General features: G+C 39.8%; 1 protein-coding gene across 5 annotated transcripts in view; it reads left to right on the top strand.

Annotated features, from left to right (window-relative positions):
• The window catches only part of MYEF2 (myelin expression factor 2), a 25,689-nt gene that overhangs the window by 1,088 nt on the left and 5,628 nt on the right, over nt 1–18,973 (top strand). For 2 of the 5 annotated variants that reach the window (XM_024200678.2, XM_024200646.2), the window contains 14 exons: nt 3,362–3,591; nt 4,786–4,838; nt 6,069–6,076; nt 6,188–6,281; nt 7,181–7,372; nt 8,194–8,347; nt 9,354–9,403; nt 9,493–9,556; nt 9,720–9,821; nt 11,080–11,130; nt 11,208–11,279; nt 11,378–11,473; nt 11,634–11,735; nt 18,252–18,323. In XM_024200678.2, coding sequence (XP_024056446.1) covers nt 3,362–3,591; nt 4,786–4,838; nt 6,069–6,076; nt 6,188–6,281; nt 7,181–7,372; nt 8,194–8,347; nt 9,354–9,403; nt 9,493–9,556; nt 9,720–9,821; nt 11,080–11,130; nt 11,208–11,279; nt 11,378–11,473; nt 11,634–11,735; nt 18,252–18,323 — 1,340 coding nt within the window. The remainder of the gene's footprint in view (nt 1–3,361; nt 3,592–4,785; nt 4,839–6,068; nt 6,077–6,187; nt 6,282–7,180; nt 7,373–8,193; nt 8,348–9,353; nt 9,404–9,492; nt 9,557–9,719; nt 9,822–11,079; nt 11,131–11,207; nt 11,280–11,377; nt 11,474–11,633; nt 11,736–18,251; nt 18,324–18,973) is intronic. The other 3 variants (XM_024200660.2, XM_024200652.2, XM_024200669.2) reach the window with 3 other exon arrangements.

Raw genomic sequence — 18,973 nt, 5'->3', positions numbered from 1 at the left:
TTTTTTTTTTTTTTTTTTTTTTTTTTTTTTTTTTTTTTTTTTTTTTTGTTTTTTTTTTTTTTTTTTTTTTTTTTTTTTTTTTTTTTTTTTTTTTTTGGTATCCCTCCATCTGTAAGGCCAGGTTGTCTTAGAACCATGAGTCCTCTTGTGCAGGTGGATAGAGAAAAATCTGTACTTGTAACACATTTTGAAAAGGTTTTAAAAATTAACAGCTTTCCTGTAAATTACAGTGGTGCTATTTTAAGATCCAGTAAACCATGACCTGTCAGGGACAGATACCGAATATTATTAAGAAGCTTGGAATTTCAGCTTTCCAATGTAATAAAGCAAATGGATTTTCTAGGGCTGATGGTTCTTGACATCAGACCTTCAAACTGTTACTAGGCTGAACATAGGAAGTCTATGTTACTGAACATAGGAAGTCTTTGATCTCAAATCAGTACAACTTTCAGCTCCTCATTTTACCTAATTCACACCCGGGAAGAAAGTATATTTTGTTACAGACTTCTTTTAATACATGGTGTCTGTTTGAAAGCTGCGTTGACATTTGAAATTTTAAAAGTATGGATTGTGGTAAATAAACACACTTGAGGTCAGATTCAGAATAAAAACATTTATAAAAGGGTTGAAGAATGAAGGTATTCTTGACCACATATGATATTTGTGTAGATTATATTTTACATATCTTGGGGTAACCTAGGCCAGGTTTTCCTTTGTTGTGCACCTGGCTCTAAATGCTCACACTCCTGATTTTTGTGGTTTGTATTCTTGGTTTAAGGCCATATGTAGGGCCTTGAATTTTCAAACTGCTATGCAAACATCAAAATGCAACACGGTGGTAATCACAGTTTTTCATTTTCTTCTGGGAATGTAACAATTATAGTAGTGACTTAACTAAAAACCTGTTACCCTATATTTTTGTTGGTGGAGTTGGTTTATTTAGAAAGCAATGCAAGATATGATCCTGGATATCAGGGTTTCATGTACACATAATCCCCCCTCTTTTCCCCCTGCAATCATGTACAGAAAGCATTGTGTTAATTTTAATGTGTGTCAAAAGACAAATTTCAGTCTGTTTAAATTCTCCTGTAACCAGATAATGCTTACGTGAAAGTGGACAAGTGGACTCCAATCCTGCAATTACTTATGCACCTACTTAACCTTACTATGTTGAGTAATAGGACTACTCAGGGTAGTAAAGTTAAAAATTTGCATCTGTGTTTGCAGGATCAGGCACTTAGTTGTGGAACATCCTACACTGCCACTTTGTACCCAACTACTGGTTTGTAGGGATGCTTATGAACAGAACCAATAGAAGTTCCTAGAATAACTTCTTCAACACAATACATTGAATAACTAGAATTCTGAGCCATATGTATTTTGTTAACTTTCGTATCACGAGAAATCATGTGCATATTACAGATTTGTAGTAATCTTTTTCTATGGGTTCTTTATACATAAGCTTGGAAGATTTATCTTTTATTTATTTTGTTTTTAAGGTTTATTTTCTGCACAATTTTGGATTTAAAAGTTTGCCTCAGTTTGTTTCCTACAGATGCAGTCTTCTAGTTAAAATTTAATTACTAGTAATATCTGGAATCAGAAATAAAAATCAGTTTAATTGTGTTTCTTGTTCTTATTTAAGCATTATGCAGTAAATGCTAATAATAAATGCTGTTGATTGTAATCAAAGTTTAGAATCGTGTTATTGTTCCTACTCAGCTTTGGCCCCAGCACATGTTGATGCATACTACATTGGGTCAATCTAACTATCAAGTGATTGACCACAGAATGAACAAACAAAAAATCCCTTTACGTAAAATTTGATTAATAACGAAAATTCTTGCTGTTTTGGGGATCTGGGTCAAGAAGTCAAATATAAACACTTACACAACAATAAAAAAGTGCTAGCTGCTCTACAGACAAGTACAGTATGAAGACAAAATCCCTGGCCTTAATTAGCTAATTTATAACTGATGTCCCTGTATTGCTTAATTACTTCCATGGGAATTCTGTACTGATTGACTTTTTCTGACTGAATGGATTCCCCACTAAAGTGAGATAGTGAAGTTCATAGCTCTTAAAGTTGTCATTTCAGTTGGTCTCCAGACCGCAAAGGTAATGCTGCTTTGAATCCCATTTGGAAGGTTTTCTTTGTAGTCAAGGGAGAAACTATTTAAAGTGATAGCTCATATTTTACAGAAAACATTGCCTCTCCTTCTAGGATGCACAGAAGTTCTGCATCTATGGATTTCTATATTCCTTATGAATGCTCAGGTGATATTGTTTTGCTATATATAAAATATGAAAATACCTACATATGCTTGTTTTTTGGACATAATCTCTTTGGATATAATAGCTTTTTTGGATATAAACTTTGAGGTAATCTCTCAACTAACTTGATTATTACATATTTTGGCTACAAAGCCCATTTCACACCAGTGCTTTCTAATTCTAAGAAAAGTAATTGCTTCAGATTCATGCTCTGAATTCCTAAAATGGAGTTTGGCGTTGTGAATGGATAATAAATGGGACCACACTGTAGAACTTTTCATTTACTTAGCGCAACAGTAATAATTGACTATTGCACACTCAGGATATGCAGGTTGATTACATTTGAAGGTGTAGTTTTCATGAAGAGAATCTTAGTTCTTAATTTCATAATTCTTCAGTAAACACAAACCAAACAGTCCAGCTGTATTTATAGAACTGAAATGTGTATTTTAGATCATTTCAGCTACACGCTGAAAGTGTCAAAATGTTGTGTAAAATTTTAGGTCCTGCAAGCCTGTTGAAACAAATACAGCTTGTGAGGCGTTCTGAAGATACTGTTTTGCTCATGTAATAAGTTAAGCAAGAGGGTTCCAAATCCACCTTTTCTGCAATCTTGTAACACTTAGATATGAGAGGAATATTGCGTAATCGCAACTGATGTCTTATGCAAAGACCTTTCAGTACACGATTTAAAACTCCTAAGTCTCAAGGCTTGTAATAACTAGAATGATACATCTCAGTTACAGAAGTTTTTAATAATCAGTTTCTTTATAACACCACCTTGCTGGAACTTGACAGGCATATTAGTACAGAAGTACAACTTAACTAGACTTCCTTACTGTGATTACAATGGAACAGTGTGGCCTTTGCAAACTTTAACTTCTTATTTTGTTGCCAAATAAAACAATGTGTTCATGAAATGAGACTGTTTAAAATGAAATAATTCTTAAAATATCTTGGGAACTAGGGAGTTCTGAATGGTAGTTGCAAAGCTGATAGCATGCAAAATGTGGGATTTGCCCTATTAATGTAGAATTGTACCATTATCTCAAAGCAAACCTAATCTGTCTGTCTCTTGAAAATATAGGGATAATGATGAGGCAGCAAAGGAAGAGAAAGCACCTGTGAAGGAAAAGTATGTTCCAAAACCGAAGGCAATTCCATCTCTTGGAAACAAGAATAGATTCCATCCCTATTCAAAGGACAAGAATTCAGGCACTGGAGAAAAGAAGACTATTAACCGTAACAGAGTTTTCATTAGCAACATCCCATATGACATGAAATGGCAAGCTATTAAAGATCTTATGAGAGAAAAAGGTAACTCATTCCTGATAACCCACTTCATATAGGAAGGGAAGGAACTTAAAATATTTTTGTCCTTTGAGCCACACAGATTTGACTTGCATTTTTTTTTTTTTTTTTTTTTTGGCCTTTACTCGATACATCTATCTTTCCCCCACTCTTTCATTTGAGACAACTGCATTGCAGGGTAGTATGGGAAAATGAAGTGTTTACAATCTTGCCATTTTAGTGTGACAGTAGAGAGCCAACAGCATATGCATGCCCTCATGACTTTTTAAAGAGATTGTGTTTTGTCTAGTTGTAGTCTTTGTAGATTTTTAAAGGGCTATTGTATTTAAGCAATACACTTAGTGTGTATTTCAAAAGATGTTTTGTATTTCCTTGGTGGAATCTGGCTGTGGAATTAACTTTGTCTGCATTGTCACTACTGCCATGACTGACTGTCTGGAGATCTATATTAAAAGTGTGTTACTGCTGTTGCAGTTTTGATAGAGTAATCTGAACACCCCAAACGTTTTACTCTGGACAGTTTGGGGGAAAATAACTCTAATAAGAATTCTGTAAAAAGTTAGATCTGTTATTTTTCTTGAAAATATTGATTCTTTAAAAGTAACGCAAAGCACACTTGGCTTCTAGGCTGTTAAATAATGCCAAAAACTGTTTGTAACTTTGCTTGGTGTATCTGTTGTAAGGTGACATGACTATTTGATTGGTTTTATTCACCGAAACTTTAGAAAGTGTGTGGCTTGCTGTGAAATATTTGACTTGTAAATTTGGTTATTATATTGAAGGCAAACTCTTATGATTGAAGACATTCAGGTAGAAAGTCACCTTAAAACAGCTGTTGTGAGTAGGATGACAAATGTCACTGAAAAGTGCTAATGTTGATGTTCTAATCTGATAGGTTAAGGGACCAAGTGTGTATCTGAATTTGTTCACCAACTATATCATACTGGCCAAAATATGATCTGTAGTATGAATTAGGTTAAATATAGTTGTTTGTATAGCTCTTGAGAATGTGGCTGCTGCATATTTCTGAAAATTAGCTAAATTATATAGCCATTGACAGGAGGTATGTTGGTCTGGTTTTGATTGTTGGTGAATAATAGGTGCTTCTCTGTAGAGTTGTGCACAGGGGCACAGTAAAGCAAGATATTGGTGTTTAAATGCATTGTCTCTTGGTATTTTCCCTTTGTATGTCTTATGTAGTTGGTGAGGTTACATACGTGGAGCTGTTTAAGGATGCTGAAGGAAAATCAAGGGTAAGTGCCGTGGGCAACAATCTGCTAGAGGTTTAAAAGTTCCTCAGCAGTTTTATTTTTGTATAATACCTGTACCAGTTTTTGGAAAGTAAGTTTCATTTTTATTTTATTATGATAGACTTGAGGCTTCTGTATTAGAATCAGTCTGACACTTTCATGTAAATCAAACTAGCTGGCTGTAAGGGTCGAGTTATTTTATAAAAGTCAACAAATGGCATTTACTTAATTCTCCTAAGGTAATACTTTTCAGCCAACACTTTAATTTAGGATTTTTGTTGTGTTCTAGATCTGTTTTATGTAAAGGACTTTAAAAAAAACTACTGAACTGACAAATTTTGCAAGTGTAATATTTTTATTTGAGTCCAATAAGTATAAAAATGTATAGACTATACTGTTTGAAGAATCTAATTTGAGAGTTTACAGGACTAGTGCTCTGAACACTTTGGTTTACTGAATTTGCCTGTTTTTTAAACTGAATGGAAGGAGGTGGTTGACAGCCAAGAGAATGCCAGCAATGAGGCACTTAGAGTGAAGAATGTTAAAGCTCCTTTGTCTTTTTTCAGTCAAAAGTTTGAACTATAATAGATCTGAACCTGCTGTATGAACTGAGAAATGCAGGTTTGATTCTAACTAAGCAGGAGTAATTGTTGTAAATGATTTCCCTAACATTTGTAAAACAAAATGGTGTTTTCAGTTTAGTCTCTGTATTACTGCTCACTTAAAGCAGTCCTAAACTAGTTGCTTTATTAAATGGGTTTTGGTGCAGTCGATAATTTACTTTCATGAAAAGTAACTTAACTTTTTAACGTAATTCTGAAAAGTACACAAAATCCTTGTATATTGTATGTATGTGGAATTTAATTTTGTACTCAAATTTTGTACTGAGTGTGCTGATCACATTCTTTTAACTGTCCTTATATCAATCTGTGTGGCATTTTTCTATAGTCCAATTCTGGTTTGGCTCAAAGAGAATAAAATAGAGTTTAGAATATTGTCTTTTGCTTTTTAATTGTAATATCCACTGAAGTATGTTTGTTCAAAAGACACTAGGTGAAATTAAATTTTGACTATCAGTAAAAAGCATGTGTTTATAAATTCTGGAGTTGAAATTTAACGAACAGTTATTTAACAGTAATATGGAATCTTAAAATTTACGTTTACTGACTCACTCCTTTTTTTTTTCCCCCCCCCCTCCATACATATGTTCACAAATCTTCATCATGGATGTAGGGTTGTGGGTAAGTTTTTGTTTGTGTGTGTGTGCGGAAAGACACTACTGTACAAAGATTCTGCTAACTTTTTAAAATTAACTTTACTTTAATACTCTAAATATTTTGTTCCTTCTTAAGTGTGGTTGAATTCAAAGATGAAGAATTCGTAAAGAAAGCATTAGAAACTATGAACAAATATGACCTTAGTGGAAGACCCCTGAACATTAAAGAGGTATGAATGTTACTTTGTTTTAGCTTGAATTGATTAAATCTTTTCTAGGAACACTTGAAGTGGCTTTACACTAACATTAGGTGGTCTATTAGCTATACATATCTTCTACTTTCTATAGTGGAGAGGCCTCTTATGTTTCCTTAGCCAGCCAGGGGCCTGTTGGTCCCCTGGCTTTGTGCCTTCTGTGATCATGATTTTGTCACATTAGCTGTGTCCTAAAGACTGTAGTATGCTAAAATAAACAAATGCCCTTTTTTTTTTTTTTAATGGTAGATACCTCCTAACTTCCTACCACTTCCCTCTTTCATCCCAGGCTATTACTTTCAGTTTTTATACTTTTATCAAAATATGACTCTTAACTCTAGTCTGCCAGTCAGATTGTTCTGACTATTTTGTAGTGGGATGGGGGTGGAAATAGGGTGATTGAGAATTTTAACACTTATTTGAGATCTCAATTTGCACAATGTAATATATAGTGTTGGGTCCTATAATAGTTCTTTGGAATGTTCTGCTACATTTTTAATCATGGAATTAACAAATAAAATAAAGTTCATTGAATTAACTCAGTGCTTGGAAGAAGGTACTAGACTGACAGCCCATTAGATTGAAATCTTTTCTACTTGTCCATAGGCTAGGTACAGCATGTGAAGTGGCAGTGCACGCTTCCTCCACAAGTGCTTTGCCAATATGCCTCAACCCTCATCTGAAAGGACCCACCTCTAGAGGTGAGGGAATTAGGTCTCCATGCTAATTAAGTGCTTGATCCCTCTGCTGATGCTGACAAGGATATTAGTTGATTTTGATGGATTTTTGTGGAATTTTAAAATAGTTCTCTTTTTGTTCAACTGTCAATCCTGCTGTTGATGAATATGTTAGCTTTACTTTTAAATGTGTTCTAGGATCCTGATGGTGAACATGCTCGCAGGGCATTGCAGCGTGTGGGAGGACCATTCCCAGGAGGACATGGACCTGATATGGCACCTGGATTGATGAATTTACCCCCTTCAATTCTCAATAATCCAAACATTCCTCCTGAGATTATTAGTAATTTGCAGGCTGGCAGGCTTGGGTCCACTATTTTTGTTGCTAATGTAAGTTTAAACACATATTTAAAAATGTTAATGTCTAGTCTATCTTAAAAAATCTTTATGTTCAGTAGTACCAATCTCTGTGAATAATATAAGAGTATCCACTCTCTCTTCACTTTAAAAAGAAATGCATATGAATTAATTTTAAGGTCTGGTATTTCTTTCCTGAAACTGAAGAGAGAGTGCATGCATGAGTCCAGATTGGGGTGTAAAAACGAAATACGTGAAATGGATTTTAAGGAGCAGCAGACTACTACTAGTAGGTCTCTTTGAAGGTCTTCACTCTGCTTAGTCCTTTCTTGCAATTTTTTAAAATAGTATTTACAGATAGGTTTATTTCCAGTAAATAACTTTGGCTTTTCTTTACAACTGAGTGTATCTGTTGTCATGTGTATCCACCTTGTGCAGAGAATCTTGCCAGTTACTCTGCATTAACACACACTCTATTTTACATTATTATTTCAGTGCGATCGTTTATTCTGATTCTCTTACTAGCTCAGAATTTGCACAAATTTAAGAAATACTAGAACTAGTTTCCTGTTTCTCTTTAAATGCAAACTGGTACTCAAGAGAATGCAGGTACTGCAAAAAAATTCCCTTCCTAATCAGCATGTGAAAAGTTGAGGAGGAGGGAAGCATACAGAAATGACATAAATTCATCACTTTTAAAGAGATTTGACTTGTTAGACTCACTGTGGTGGACATGTGCTATAAAAATGTATTGTTTTTAGGAGTTTAAAAAGTTACTATGCTGTAAAATGTCTTTTAAATTATTTAATGAGAAGAGATAAATGTATTGGAATTGTGTAATTTTGTATATTCAGCTTGACTTTAAAGTTGGCTGGAAAAAACTAAAGGAGGTGTTCAGCATTGCTGGAACTGTAAAACGTGCAGATATCAAAGAAGACAAGGATGGCAAGAGTCGAGGAATGGGAACAGTCACTTTTGAACAAGCAATTGAAGCAGTACAGGCAATATGTATCCTTTATTTTTTTGAGAATTTAGTTATCTGGTTAAAGGAGCAATTTGTTAAATGTGGATTCAGTTTGTGTTGAATGGTATATGAGTGTATGTGATTGATTTAAAGCTACACTATATCCATTTGCATTGTAGCTGGTTTCTGTGTACATGAAGACCTTGAATGCACTTCACAAAACAGCTTAGGTGCCTAAACTCCAGAATTAGGCACGTAAGTCCCCATGCATGGCGCCACTGAAGTCCACACAACTCCTTCTAGGTTTTAGACCTTGGGGCATGTCCAATTCTACTCTAGGCGTCCAGGTGCCTAAATCCCAGAGCAATTCATGAACCAGGGGAAGATAGGAATTCGTTGGTTTGTGTGGCTTCGGGCAGCCTCCGGGCACACGCACCAGATCAGGTCCCATTCAAAATCCAGGTGGTGTTGGTAGTGCCTACCTTATAACTGTTAGCTCAGTGGTTAGAGCACTCTGCTGGGATGTGGGAGACCCAGGTACAATTCTCATCTCTCCCACCACCTCTTTGAGAGAGAGGGTTTGAACAGAAAGTGCTCTAACCCCTGAGCTATGGGATATTCTGATGTGGGGCTTCCTCAGCTTCTCTTGTTGAAGCCATTCTATAGTGGATAAATGATGAAAGAATGGAGCAGGGAGACTACCAGGTTCTGCAACTTCCGAGGTGGGTGCTCTAACCACTGGAATTCAGAAACATTCTCTCTCTCTCGCCCAGTGACTGTTCAAATGTAGGTAAACACTTAAATAATCATTGAGCCGGAGAGAGAGGGTGACTCTGCAGTCCAGTAGTTAAGGTTGAAAAAGGAGCTGATTTGTTCAGTGATTGTCTATAACTGTCATTCTAACTAGCTGATCTCCTTGATTGGAGAAGGGGGGAGGAAACCACTAAGAAGGGTGAGGGAGGTGGGTAAGCTAAATCATAAAAATGAGTCTTTAAAACTAGTTAGGCTGCCTTCAGTAGTCAGATCAAACTTCTTTGACTTGGTCTTCAGCTATGTTCAATGGACAGTTCCTGTTCGATAGACCCATGCATGTAAAAATGGTGAGTTGTCTGCCCGTTCCCTTGTACCTTACTTTTAGCTAAGCTAAAATGTAGTGAAATCTCTCCTAATAATACTCATTTCACAACAGGATGACAAATCAATTCCTCATGAAGACTTCCGTGTGGTGGAAAACAAGACACCACAGTTACCTCGTGAGTATGGGCTATAATCTTTCTTACTCCTTGAACTTCTTATGTTATGACGTTTGGAACTGTATTATGTCCGCACCAGAAGGCATGAATGATGTTTGTAGGGTCTCATTGTGGCAACAGAAATCCTGACTCCTGATGGTGATACTTACTGTGGTTTTCAAAGGTGGCCTTGGAGGTATTGGGATGGGACTTGGACCAGGAGGACAGCCCATCAGCGCAACCCAATTGAGCATGGGTGGTGGAATGGGGAATATGGGTCCAGGAGGTGAGGATACTTTTATTTCTTTTCTATATAATGTTAATGGTTCTTGGTCTTGCCTCAGGAAAAGTTATCTGCTCTAACAAAATAAACCTTGAATAGTGTGAATTTGATTAATTGACTTACATAAATTACTCCTAGGGGAATTCTGCACAATACGGTATTTGCGCAAAAGTAATGTTCTGTGCAGAATTTCCTTTTAACCCCACAGAAATGGGCTGCAGAGGTGCTGATGGCCACTTGGGGCCACTGGACCCAGCAGAGCCCAGCTTGCAAATAGAAGACACTCCAAGGGGGAGCAGGAGGGAGTTGAAGGGTTCCTGGCAGCTGCAGTTCCTGGCATGCCCTGGAGCAGGGGTGGCCAACTTGAGCCTGAGAAGGAGCCAGAATTTACCAATATACATTGCAAAGAGCCACAGTAATATGTCAGCAGCCCCCCATCAGCTCCCTCCCGCCCCGCTCCCAACGCCTCCCACCCACTGGCAGCCCTGCCAATCAGTACCTCCCCCTTCCTCCCGATCACCTGTTTTGTGGTGTGCAGGAAGCTCTGGGGGTGGAGGGCACAGCAGGCTCAGGGGAGGGGAAGGAGTGGAGTGGGGGTGGAGGGCATGGCAGGCTCAGGAGAGGGGCTGGGAAGGGGTGGAGTGGGGGCAGGGCCTGTGACAGAGCCAGGGGTTGAGCAGTGAGCACCCCCCGGCACATTAGAAGTTGTCGCCTGTAGCTCCAGCCCTGGAGTCGGTCCCTATACAAGGAGCTGCATATTAACTTCTGAAGAGCCACATGTGGCTCTGGAGCCACAGGTTGGTCACCCCTGCCCTGGAGGAAGGAGGCAGTATGCAGGAAACTCCGTACAAGCCCAGGACCCAGCATCAGGCTGTTTCTCCCTCTGGATCCCTGGGCTCTGGGACGATAGGGGGCATGAGTGTCTGAGGTGGAGCTGGGCCCTGGAGGGAGTGTGGGGGTGTCTGGCCCTCAGGCGGGGCTCGGGGAGGGGGGCAGAGAAACAGCAAGTGGTGGTTGTAGGGGCTTCTTTAACTCCTGGGGGAATTTTTTTTTGTCTGAATTGTTACAGACATAATTGCTGACAGTATTTTGAAATTAATTACCCAAATAACTGAAATTGGTATGATTATATAGTGTTGTTTTGATAAAATATGCAGAATTTTTAATTTTTTGGTGCAGAATTCCCCCAGGAGTAATAATATAGAAATATATAGAGAGCTTTTTCTGTGTTCTAAACTATATGTATAACTTTTGGTTGAAGGTATGGGAATGGATGGCCCAGGCTTTGGAGGAATGAACAGAATGGGAGGAGGTATATGTATTTTTTTATTTCTTTTCTGTTAACTTCTTTAAAATATAGTATAGAAAACATTTTTCCTTATTGCATAGGTATCGGTGGATTTGGTGGAATGGAAGGAATGACTAACATGGGAGGATTTGGTGGAGTCAGCAGAATGGGAGGTGGGTGAACTTTCTCTCTCTCTCTCTCTCTCTCTCTCTCTCTCTCCCTCTACTTTTAATCCATTATTGTTATTAAAACTCTTTTTTTCTTTACATAGGGATGGGGAGTGTAGATGACTTCAGAGGAAATATGGGCAGTGGAATGAGTGGGGGCATAGGAACCGGCATGGGAGGCATGGCAACTGGCATGGGAGGTAGGTTAGCAAACTTAAATGTGAGCTCTTCAGAATTGTGCTTTAAACTACTTTCCCTTTACATGAGCAGTCACGAAATATGTAATTTATGTACATCTTATGTTGAAAATATAACAGAAAATCTATTGCAACTTCTGCTTGTTTGTTGGTATATTCGCAGCAGAAATGTTCCGTGGTGGAATGGGAGGAAGTATGGACAGAGATTTTGGTCGGAGTGACATGGCGATGAACCGGGGCTTTGGAGATTCGTTTGGAAGAATGGGTATGGTAACTCTGTCAAACTTGAGTTCCTCCTGAGCAATCACAATGTGTTGCAAGTACTTTATTTCTTTTGACAAGTAAACCGACTAGTAAATCTATCTGCTCTTCACCTTCAACCTCAGTCTCCAAAGAGCATTTTGGTAGGTGCTGCAATGAGGATAAAATTTAGATCTTTACATAGATGGAAGTATGGTGGCCCTGTCCAAAACAAATATATATTTTATTTTAAATGGGAGAGTGTTTAAAGAGAATATTTTAAGTTACCACAGCTAGTAACTTTGAGTATTTGAATAATTGAAATTCTAGGACACCTTTCTGGAAACTGCATACCAGCTGTTCAAATATTTGTCTTGCAATTTCTGTGGCCCTGTCTCATTAGTGCACACTAGACAGGTTATCCTTCCCGTTTATGTAAATTGGATAGGAGGCATCCAACAGTGAAATTTACCGTCTTTGTCTCCTCCCCTTCTTCCTTGCACAGGCCCAGTCTGCTTCCTTTCTTTTTTTGATGCAAGTCATACTCCTGGGGGAATTCTGCACCAAAAAATTAAAAATACTGAGCACAATATTTTAAAATTGTCAAAATAACACTACATAATAACAGCAGTTTGTTATTTCGGTAATTTATTTCAAAATACCTGTCAGCAAGTATGTCTGTAACAATACAGACACACACACAAATTCCCCCAGGAGTAGAGAGTTACAGAAACCCCCATGACAACCCAGTTCCTGTTTCTCTGCCCCTTTCTCCCCTCCCTCAGAGCCCAGCTGGGGGGGCCCAGACACCCACAACCCTTTCCCTCTCCTCACCAAGCCAGCCACTGTGCTCCCCCAGCCAGTATACCCAAACCCCCCTCCCCCCCCCCCCCCCCCCCCCCCCCCCAGCCCAGCCAAGCTCCCATCTCTCCCTCCCCCAGGGCATGCTGGGAACTATTGCTGCCAGGAATCCTCTAGCTCCCTCCCCCACCCCCCGGCAGTGTCTTCTATGTGTGAGTTGGGCTCTGCTGGGTCCAGCGACCGCTAGTCGTGGCCCTCAGCACTGCAGTCCATTTCTGTGGGGGCAAGGAAATTCTGCGTGCACGTTAATTTCTGAAAAATTCTGCATTGCACAGTGGTGCAGAACGCCCCCAGGGGTAAAGACAGCTCAGGAGGTTGTGCTGATATTTTCTCCACTTTTAGGTCACAATGTCCTGTGCAAGGATGTTGCACATTTTTGACTGAGCAGGTTTCATTACTCTCTTGGCTTCACTTGCTCATTTAGGACAAAAAATATTCTGCAGAGCCTAGGTTGACCAGAAGTGCAAGGATGAGCCTGGATCCTGACTAAATGTAGCTATTTACTGCCTTCCTTTTGTGGTGGACGTGCTAAAGAGATTGACTTTCTTTTCTGTTAACTCCACCTTGCAAAGGTGAAGAATAGCATGAGGTTGACTCATAAAATCTTCATGATATGTGGATGACTCATTGGAAGAGGCAGAGGGGGCTAGTTTAGGTTGCCACCATAAAGGCTGCTTGTAAAACAGTTTTTTCCCTGAAGGAGATTCAGGCATGATTACCAATTTTAATTAGAAAATCCCCATTTAGACAGGTGCTTAAGTCAAATTAGAGAACCATTCTTTACGCAAGTCAGTCTGGAAGCTCTGCTTCTTCCGGCCTGTGAATGGCTTCTACTCTTCATACATTCTCTGTTTGGGGTGGGGCATCTTCAAGGATTGGGTCCACATCACAGAAGACCAGTGGGTCCTCTTGACTATCTCGAATTTCTGAGTTGCCTCCCTGTCTCACAAGATGATTCAGTCTTTTCTTCAGGGGCAGAAAAGAAGATTCTTAGCAAATCGTTTTATCATCTTTGCACAATCTGGTTAATTTGCCCCTTTCCAGAAGACATCAGATTTTCTGGTATCTGTTTTAGGCTGTTTCCCATCTTTTAAGATGGCAGGAAGTCTTTGCCCCATCTTGGATTTAAAGTGGCTGAACAGTTCCTTGGAAGTGAAGACATTCAAAATAGAATATATTTAGGTTGATAGTGGCTGCTATGTATTTGTAGACCAAATTTCTCAGTTGAAAACATAAACTTAGCTCTGACTGCAGATGTTTTACACCAGGGGTAGGCAACCTATGGCACGCTGCCAAAGGCGGCACGCGAGCTGATTTTTCAGTGGCACTCACACTGCCCGGGTCCTGGCCACCAGTCCGGGGGACTCTGCATTTTAATTTAATTTTAAATGAAGCTGCTTAAATATTTTGAAAACCTTATTTACTTTACATACAACAATAGTTTGGTTACATATTATAGACTTCTAGAAAGAGACCTTCTAAAAACATTAAAATGTATTACTGGCACGCGAAACCTTAAATTAGAGTGAATAAATGAAGACTCGGCACACCTCTTCTGAAAGGTTGCCGACCCCTGTTTTACACTAATACCAGATTATTTTTTTTCCCTGTGTATTGATAATGCATATTGGTCTTGCAGAGGCTGGTATTAAGTCTGTGCATTTTAATACTGTTGTGAGGAATTGGATGTGAGAGTTCTGCATGCAATAGAAGGGAGCAGGCTTTAGCCAAGTAGAGTGCAAAACAGCAGGGCTCTGCCATATACTTGCATTCTCTGGTGCTGCTGTAACAGAACAAGACAGTACATACTTAAAGGTGAAAGTGTCCTGGGCTGATTTGTATCTACAAAGTCTATATCCCTGCTTCCTGTGGTCATTACTGTTTAGGGAATCACTGAGCAGGATAGCAGTGTCAGAGAATGGAAGTAATTGGAAGATACCAGATATCTGCTTCTCTTGATTGTATTTTGGCATTGCGTTTGTATTTAGTGACAACTTGATATAATCCCATAGGACCTATAACTTTTTTCCTTTTGCTAGCTAAACTATTACGACTTTACATCATAACTATTGGTTTATGCTGTGCTTAGCTGAGGAAGACCCCACTGTCCTCCTATCCCAATATCTAGGCTGATGCCTTCTTACTTAAGGAAAATGGGCCACTGGTGCATCGAAGAGGGTCTTCACAGCTTTAATGTGCCCAAGAGACTGTATTGGCCATTTTAAGGGGCATTGTTTGAAGTAAAAGGCTCTCCCCTCTTCCTTGCCTACAATATCAAGAAAATCTATGAATCTAGAACAAGATCTATGAAATGACTAGCTTATTTAGAAGTTTGTGTATTAAATGGCTGTGGCCAGAGTGGAGATGTTCTTGAGTCTAGGCCTCTTCATTAATGAGAGGCGCTTGGCAGAAGATTTCTTGCTCCTAACATGCTTGGAGACTAGTATTCCCTTCAGAGAATCACTTTGAGGATAAAATCTGATTGCCCAATTAGCATGGTAGATTTCTCCAGCAATCTGAGCTCTGCTGATGTTGTTTGACCTTACTGTATCCTGCTGGGATTTAGTACCCTGGTTTCAACCTCTGCAAACAGTTCCTTATCATAGAGAACACTTTCAATCAAAGCAATAAGTATGAAATAGTCTTTCCCCTACATGTCACAAAATGTGTTGCATTGTGATGAAACAATGAAAAGGATGCCCCTGCAGGACCCAAACACAAGCTTTTTGGGTTTGGGGATCCAGTCTAAGCATCCATCTGACCCAAGGAAATATTGTACTTCAGAGAGAGAGCTTTTGATCCCCACCTGCTGGAGTGCTGAAAAGCCCAGCTTGCATTGAACAAGCTCAGTATTCTAGCCAGAATCAGCACATTATTCTGAGGTCAGGTAACACTGGTGTGGCAAAGGGGGAAACAAACTCTTCCTCTGAGAGACCATCGTTCTACTCAGGTTTGCAGAGAACAATCATCTTTCCGTTTGAACTGCTGAGCCAACCAGTCTGTCATCAGGTTCATTATGCAGAAAAGATATCCACCCTGGGGAACAGTTTCAGAAATTGGGTATTCAGAGTGTGTGCAGTCTGGTCAAGTCAGTCACTGACTTTCTGTGGCAAAAAACACCAGACCAGATAAACAAAAAACCCAGAATGTGAAAGGTTCTCCAGCAGATAAAGTAGCATGGGCAACATGAAGTTTCAGTGTTCTTCCTTCTAGCCCATACCATGCACACTCTTGTTTCCTTTCATGTGAAGGGTAATAAAATCAAGCAAGTCAGAGCCAAGATTGTGCTGATGGTTCTGGAGTGAGCAAGTCATCAGTTTGTGGATATACATTGGATGACATTAGAACCCCACCCATTTGTCTTCTCATATTAAGATCTATTGTCACAGTGACACTGCCTTTGTCACAGTCTAGCAGATCTAGGTTTATCAGAGAGAGTTCTGTCTATTCTCTTCTCCATAAAAATGGCCATACTGGGTCAGACCAATGGTCCACCTAGCTCAGTTTCCTGTCTTCCAACAGTGGCTGGTGCAGGGTGCTTCAGAGGGAATGAACATAACAGGGCAGTTTATTGAGTGATCTGTGCCCTATGGTCCAGTCCCAGCTATTGTCAGTCAGAGGTTTAGGGACACTCAGAGCATGGGGTTGCATCCTTGATCATCTTGGCTAATAGCCATTGATGGACCTATCCTCCATGAATGTATCTAATTCTTTTTGAACCCATTTATACCTTTGGCCTTTACAGCACCCCCTGGCAACAAGTTCCTTAAGTTAGTTTTAAACTTGCTACCTCTTAATTTCATTTGGTGTGACCCCAGGTTCATGTATTGTGTGAAGGGGTAAATAACACTTCCTTATTCACCTTCTCCAAACGATTCATGATTTTATAGACCTCTATCATATTCCTGTTCAGTCATCTCTTTTTCTAAGCTGACTAGTCCCAGACTTTTTAATCTCTCCTCATATGGAAGCTGTTCCATATCCCTAATCATTTTTGTTGCCCTTCTCTGTGCTTTTTCCAATTTAAAAAAAAAATATTTTTTTTTTGAGATGGGTGACCAGAACTGCATGCAGTATTCAAGGTGTGGGCATTTCATGGATTTATATAGTGGCAATATGATATTTTCTGTCGTCTTGTCTGTCCCTTTCGTAATGGTTCCTAACACTATTAGCTTTTTTGAGTGCTGCTTCACATTGAGCAGATGTTTTCAGAGACCTGTCCACGATGACTCCAAGATCTTTCTTGAGTGGTAACAGCTAATTTAAAACCCATCATTTTGTATGTATAGTTGGGATTGTTTTCCAACATGCATTACTTTGCATTTATCAACATTGAATTTCATCTGCCATTTTGTTGCTCAGTCACCTAGTTTTTGTGAGATCCCTTTGTAGCGCTTCGCAGCTTTGGACTTAACTATCCTGAGTAAGTTTGTATCATCTGCAAATTTTGCCACTTCACTATTCTCACTCTTTACCCCCTTTTCCAGATCATTTATGAATATGTTGAACAGAACTGGTCCCAGTATGGATCCTTGTGGGACCCCACTATTTACTTCTGTCCATTGTGAAAATTGACTATATATTCCTACCCTTTGTTTCCTAGCTTTTAACCAGTTAGTGATCCATGAGAGGACCTTCCCTTTTATCCCATGACTCCTTACTTTGCTTAAGAGCCTTTGGTGAAGGACCTTATCAAAGGCTTTCTGAAAGTCCAAGTACACTATTTCCACTGGATCACCCTTGTCCACATGCTTGTTGACATCCTCAAAGAATTCTAATAGATTGGTGAGGTATTGTTTCCCTCAACAAAAGCCTCATTGACTCTTCCCCAATATATCGTGCTCATCTGTATCTGATAATTCAGTTCTTTACTATTATAGTTTCAACCACTTTGCCTAGTATTGAGATTTACTCCAGAAAGAAGGGCAATTTAGCTGCTTACAACAGAATCTGGACAGGGACAGGAGGTATAGTGCTATGGTAACCTCTACCAAAGCCATCCCGAGGGAGTTTTAGAATGGTGGGATTAAAGTACTTTCCCCTTGCTGCCTCAGTCTTGTAGCTCTTAGGAGTTTAATGAATTTGGTGTGTCTTTTTCTTCCACATTGCTAGCACTGTTCCCTGAAAGTATGTTCTCTCCTCTGACCCACTATAGACTTCCCAGTGGAATCTTTATTTAAGTGTTTAATAAGCAGCTCCTTTGAATTTCTTTGAATCTTTCAGGAGAGAAGCAAAACCTTCAAGTAATTCTCCTGGTATTTGTTACATCAGTTGGGAATGGGAGTGACAGAAGCCCATTCCACCCTATATTTTTCACAATAAGGTGGTCCTGTTAGCCTTGCTTTGGTGTTCTTGCAGGATCGTTTTCTTTATTCCATCTAGCTTGCCCTAATGGCAATTTGTCCGTACAAAATAATGTTTTTCCTAGAAAGGCTTTGGAAAGAATCTTAAAACCTGTAAAAAGAGCTCAAGGCTAGAGGCCATCAAAGTCACTTATTAGAGGCTTCCCACCCAGCTTGCATAATAAGGTACCAATCCATCTAATCTACACAGGTGAAACCAGTCCACAGAGAAGAATCATAAGGTAAGAATGTCTTGTGTAGTTTAAAATGTTAACCAGTGTACTTGCTAATATTGTCTGGCTTTGTTAACTTGATTTTTTTTTTCTATCCTTGTTTAGGTGGTGCAATGGTTGGTGGTTTTGCAGGAGGAATGGGAGCTTCTAGCATGGGCCCAGTAGGATCTGGAATGAGTAGGTTGATTGGTTTCAACAGAATGTAAATGATCAATGTATAGATGTAGCAGAAGATTTTTGAAAATAATTAACTTGTTCTAGTGCAATACTTTCAGTGGCAGGAAAATATTCATGTATCAGTCCCAGGTTGTGATTGTAATTCTAATTGTTTTTGGAGGTGCTCTTTTGCTAGAGATGCTTTTCCTTATATATAGGGCCCTACTAAATTCACGGACTGTGAAATCAGGCCTCCCCCCCAATGAAATCTAGCTATTGGAGGGGAGCGGCAGGGCTGAGAGCACCCCAACTGGGGGCTCATACTGTTCACTGGGCTCCAGCTGCTAGTCTGCTGGGATGGGGCTTCGTCTTCCCCTGCATGATTACTCAGAGGGGAGGTCAAACCCATCTTTGGGGTACCCAGAGGTGGGTCTGATCTCTCTCTTTCCTCCCCCCCAGGCCATGCAGTGGAAGAGGAAGTCCTGTCCCTCCACAGCCCGGCCCAGACTAGCAGCTAGGAGCCTCCGGCTGGGGCGCTCACAGCAATACCAGGGAGATCAGACCCACCTCCAGGAACCTTCCCTGGCTGCAGGAAACCATTATGGCAATCCTGCGACCTCCCGGCCCACCCCCCCCCCCCCCCCCCCTTCCCCCCCCCCCCCCCCCCCCCC

The sequence above is a fragment of the Terrapene carolina genome, unplaced genomic scaffold (assembly GCF_002925995.2).
Source record: "Terrapene carolina triunguis isolate 2854851 unplaced genomic scaffold, T_m_triunguis-2.0 Scaffold67, whole genome shotgun sequence".
Classification (NCBI taxonomy): domain Eukaryota; kingdom Metazoa; phylum Chordata; order Testudines; family Emydidae; genus Terrapene; species Terrapene triunguis.
The sequence above is the reverse complement of the archived record's forward strand: the minus strand, read 5'-3'. Positions and strand labels throughout refer to the sequence as shown.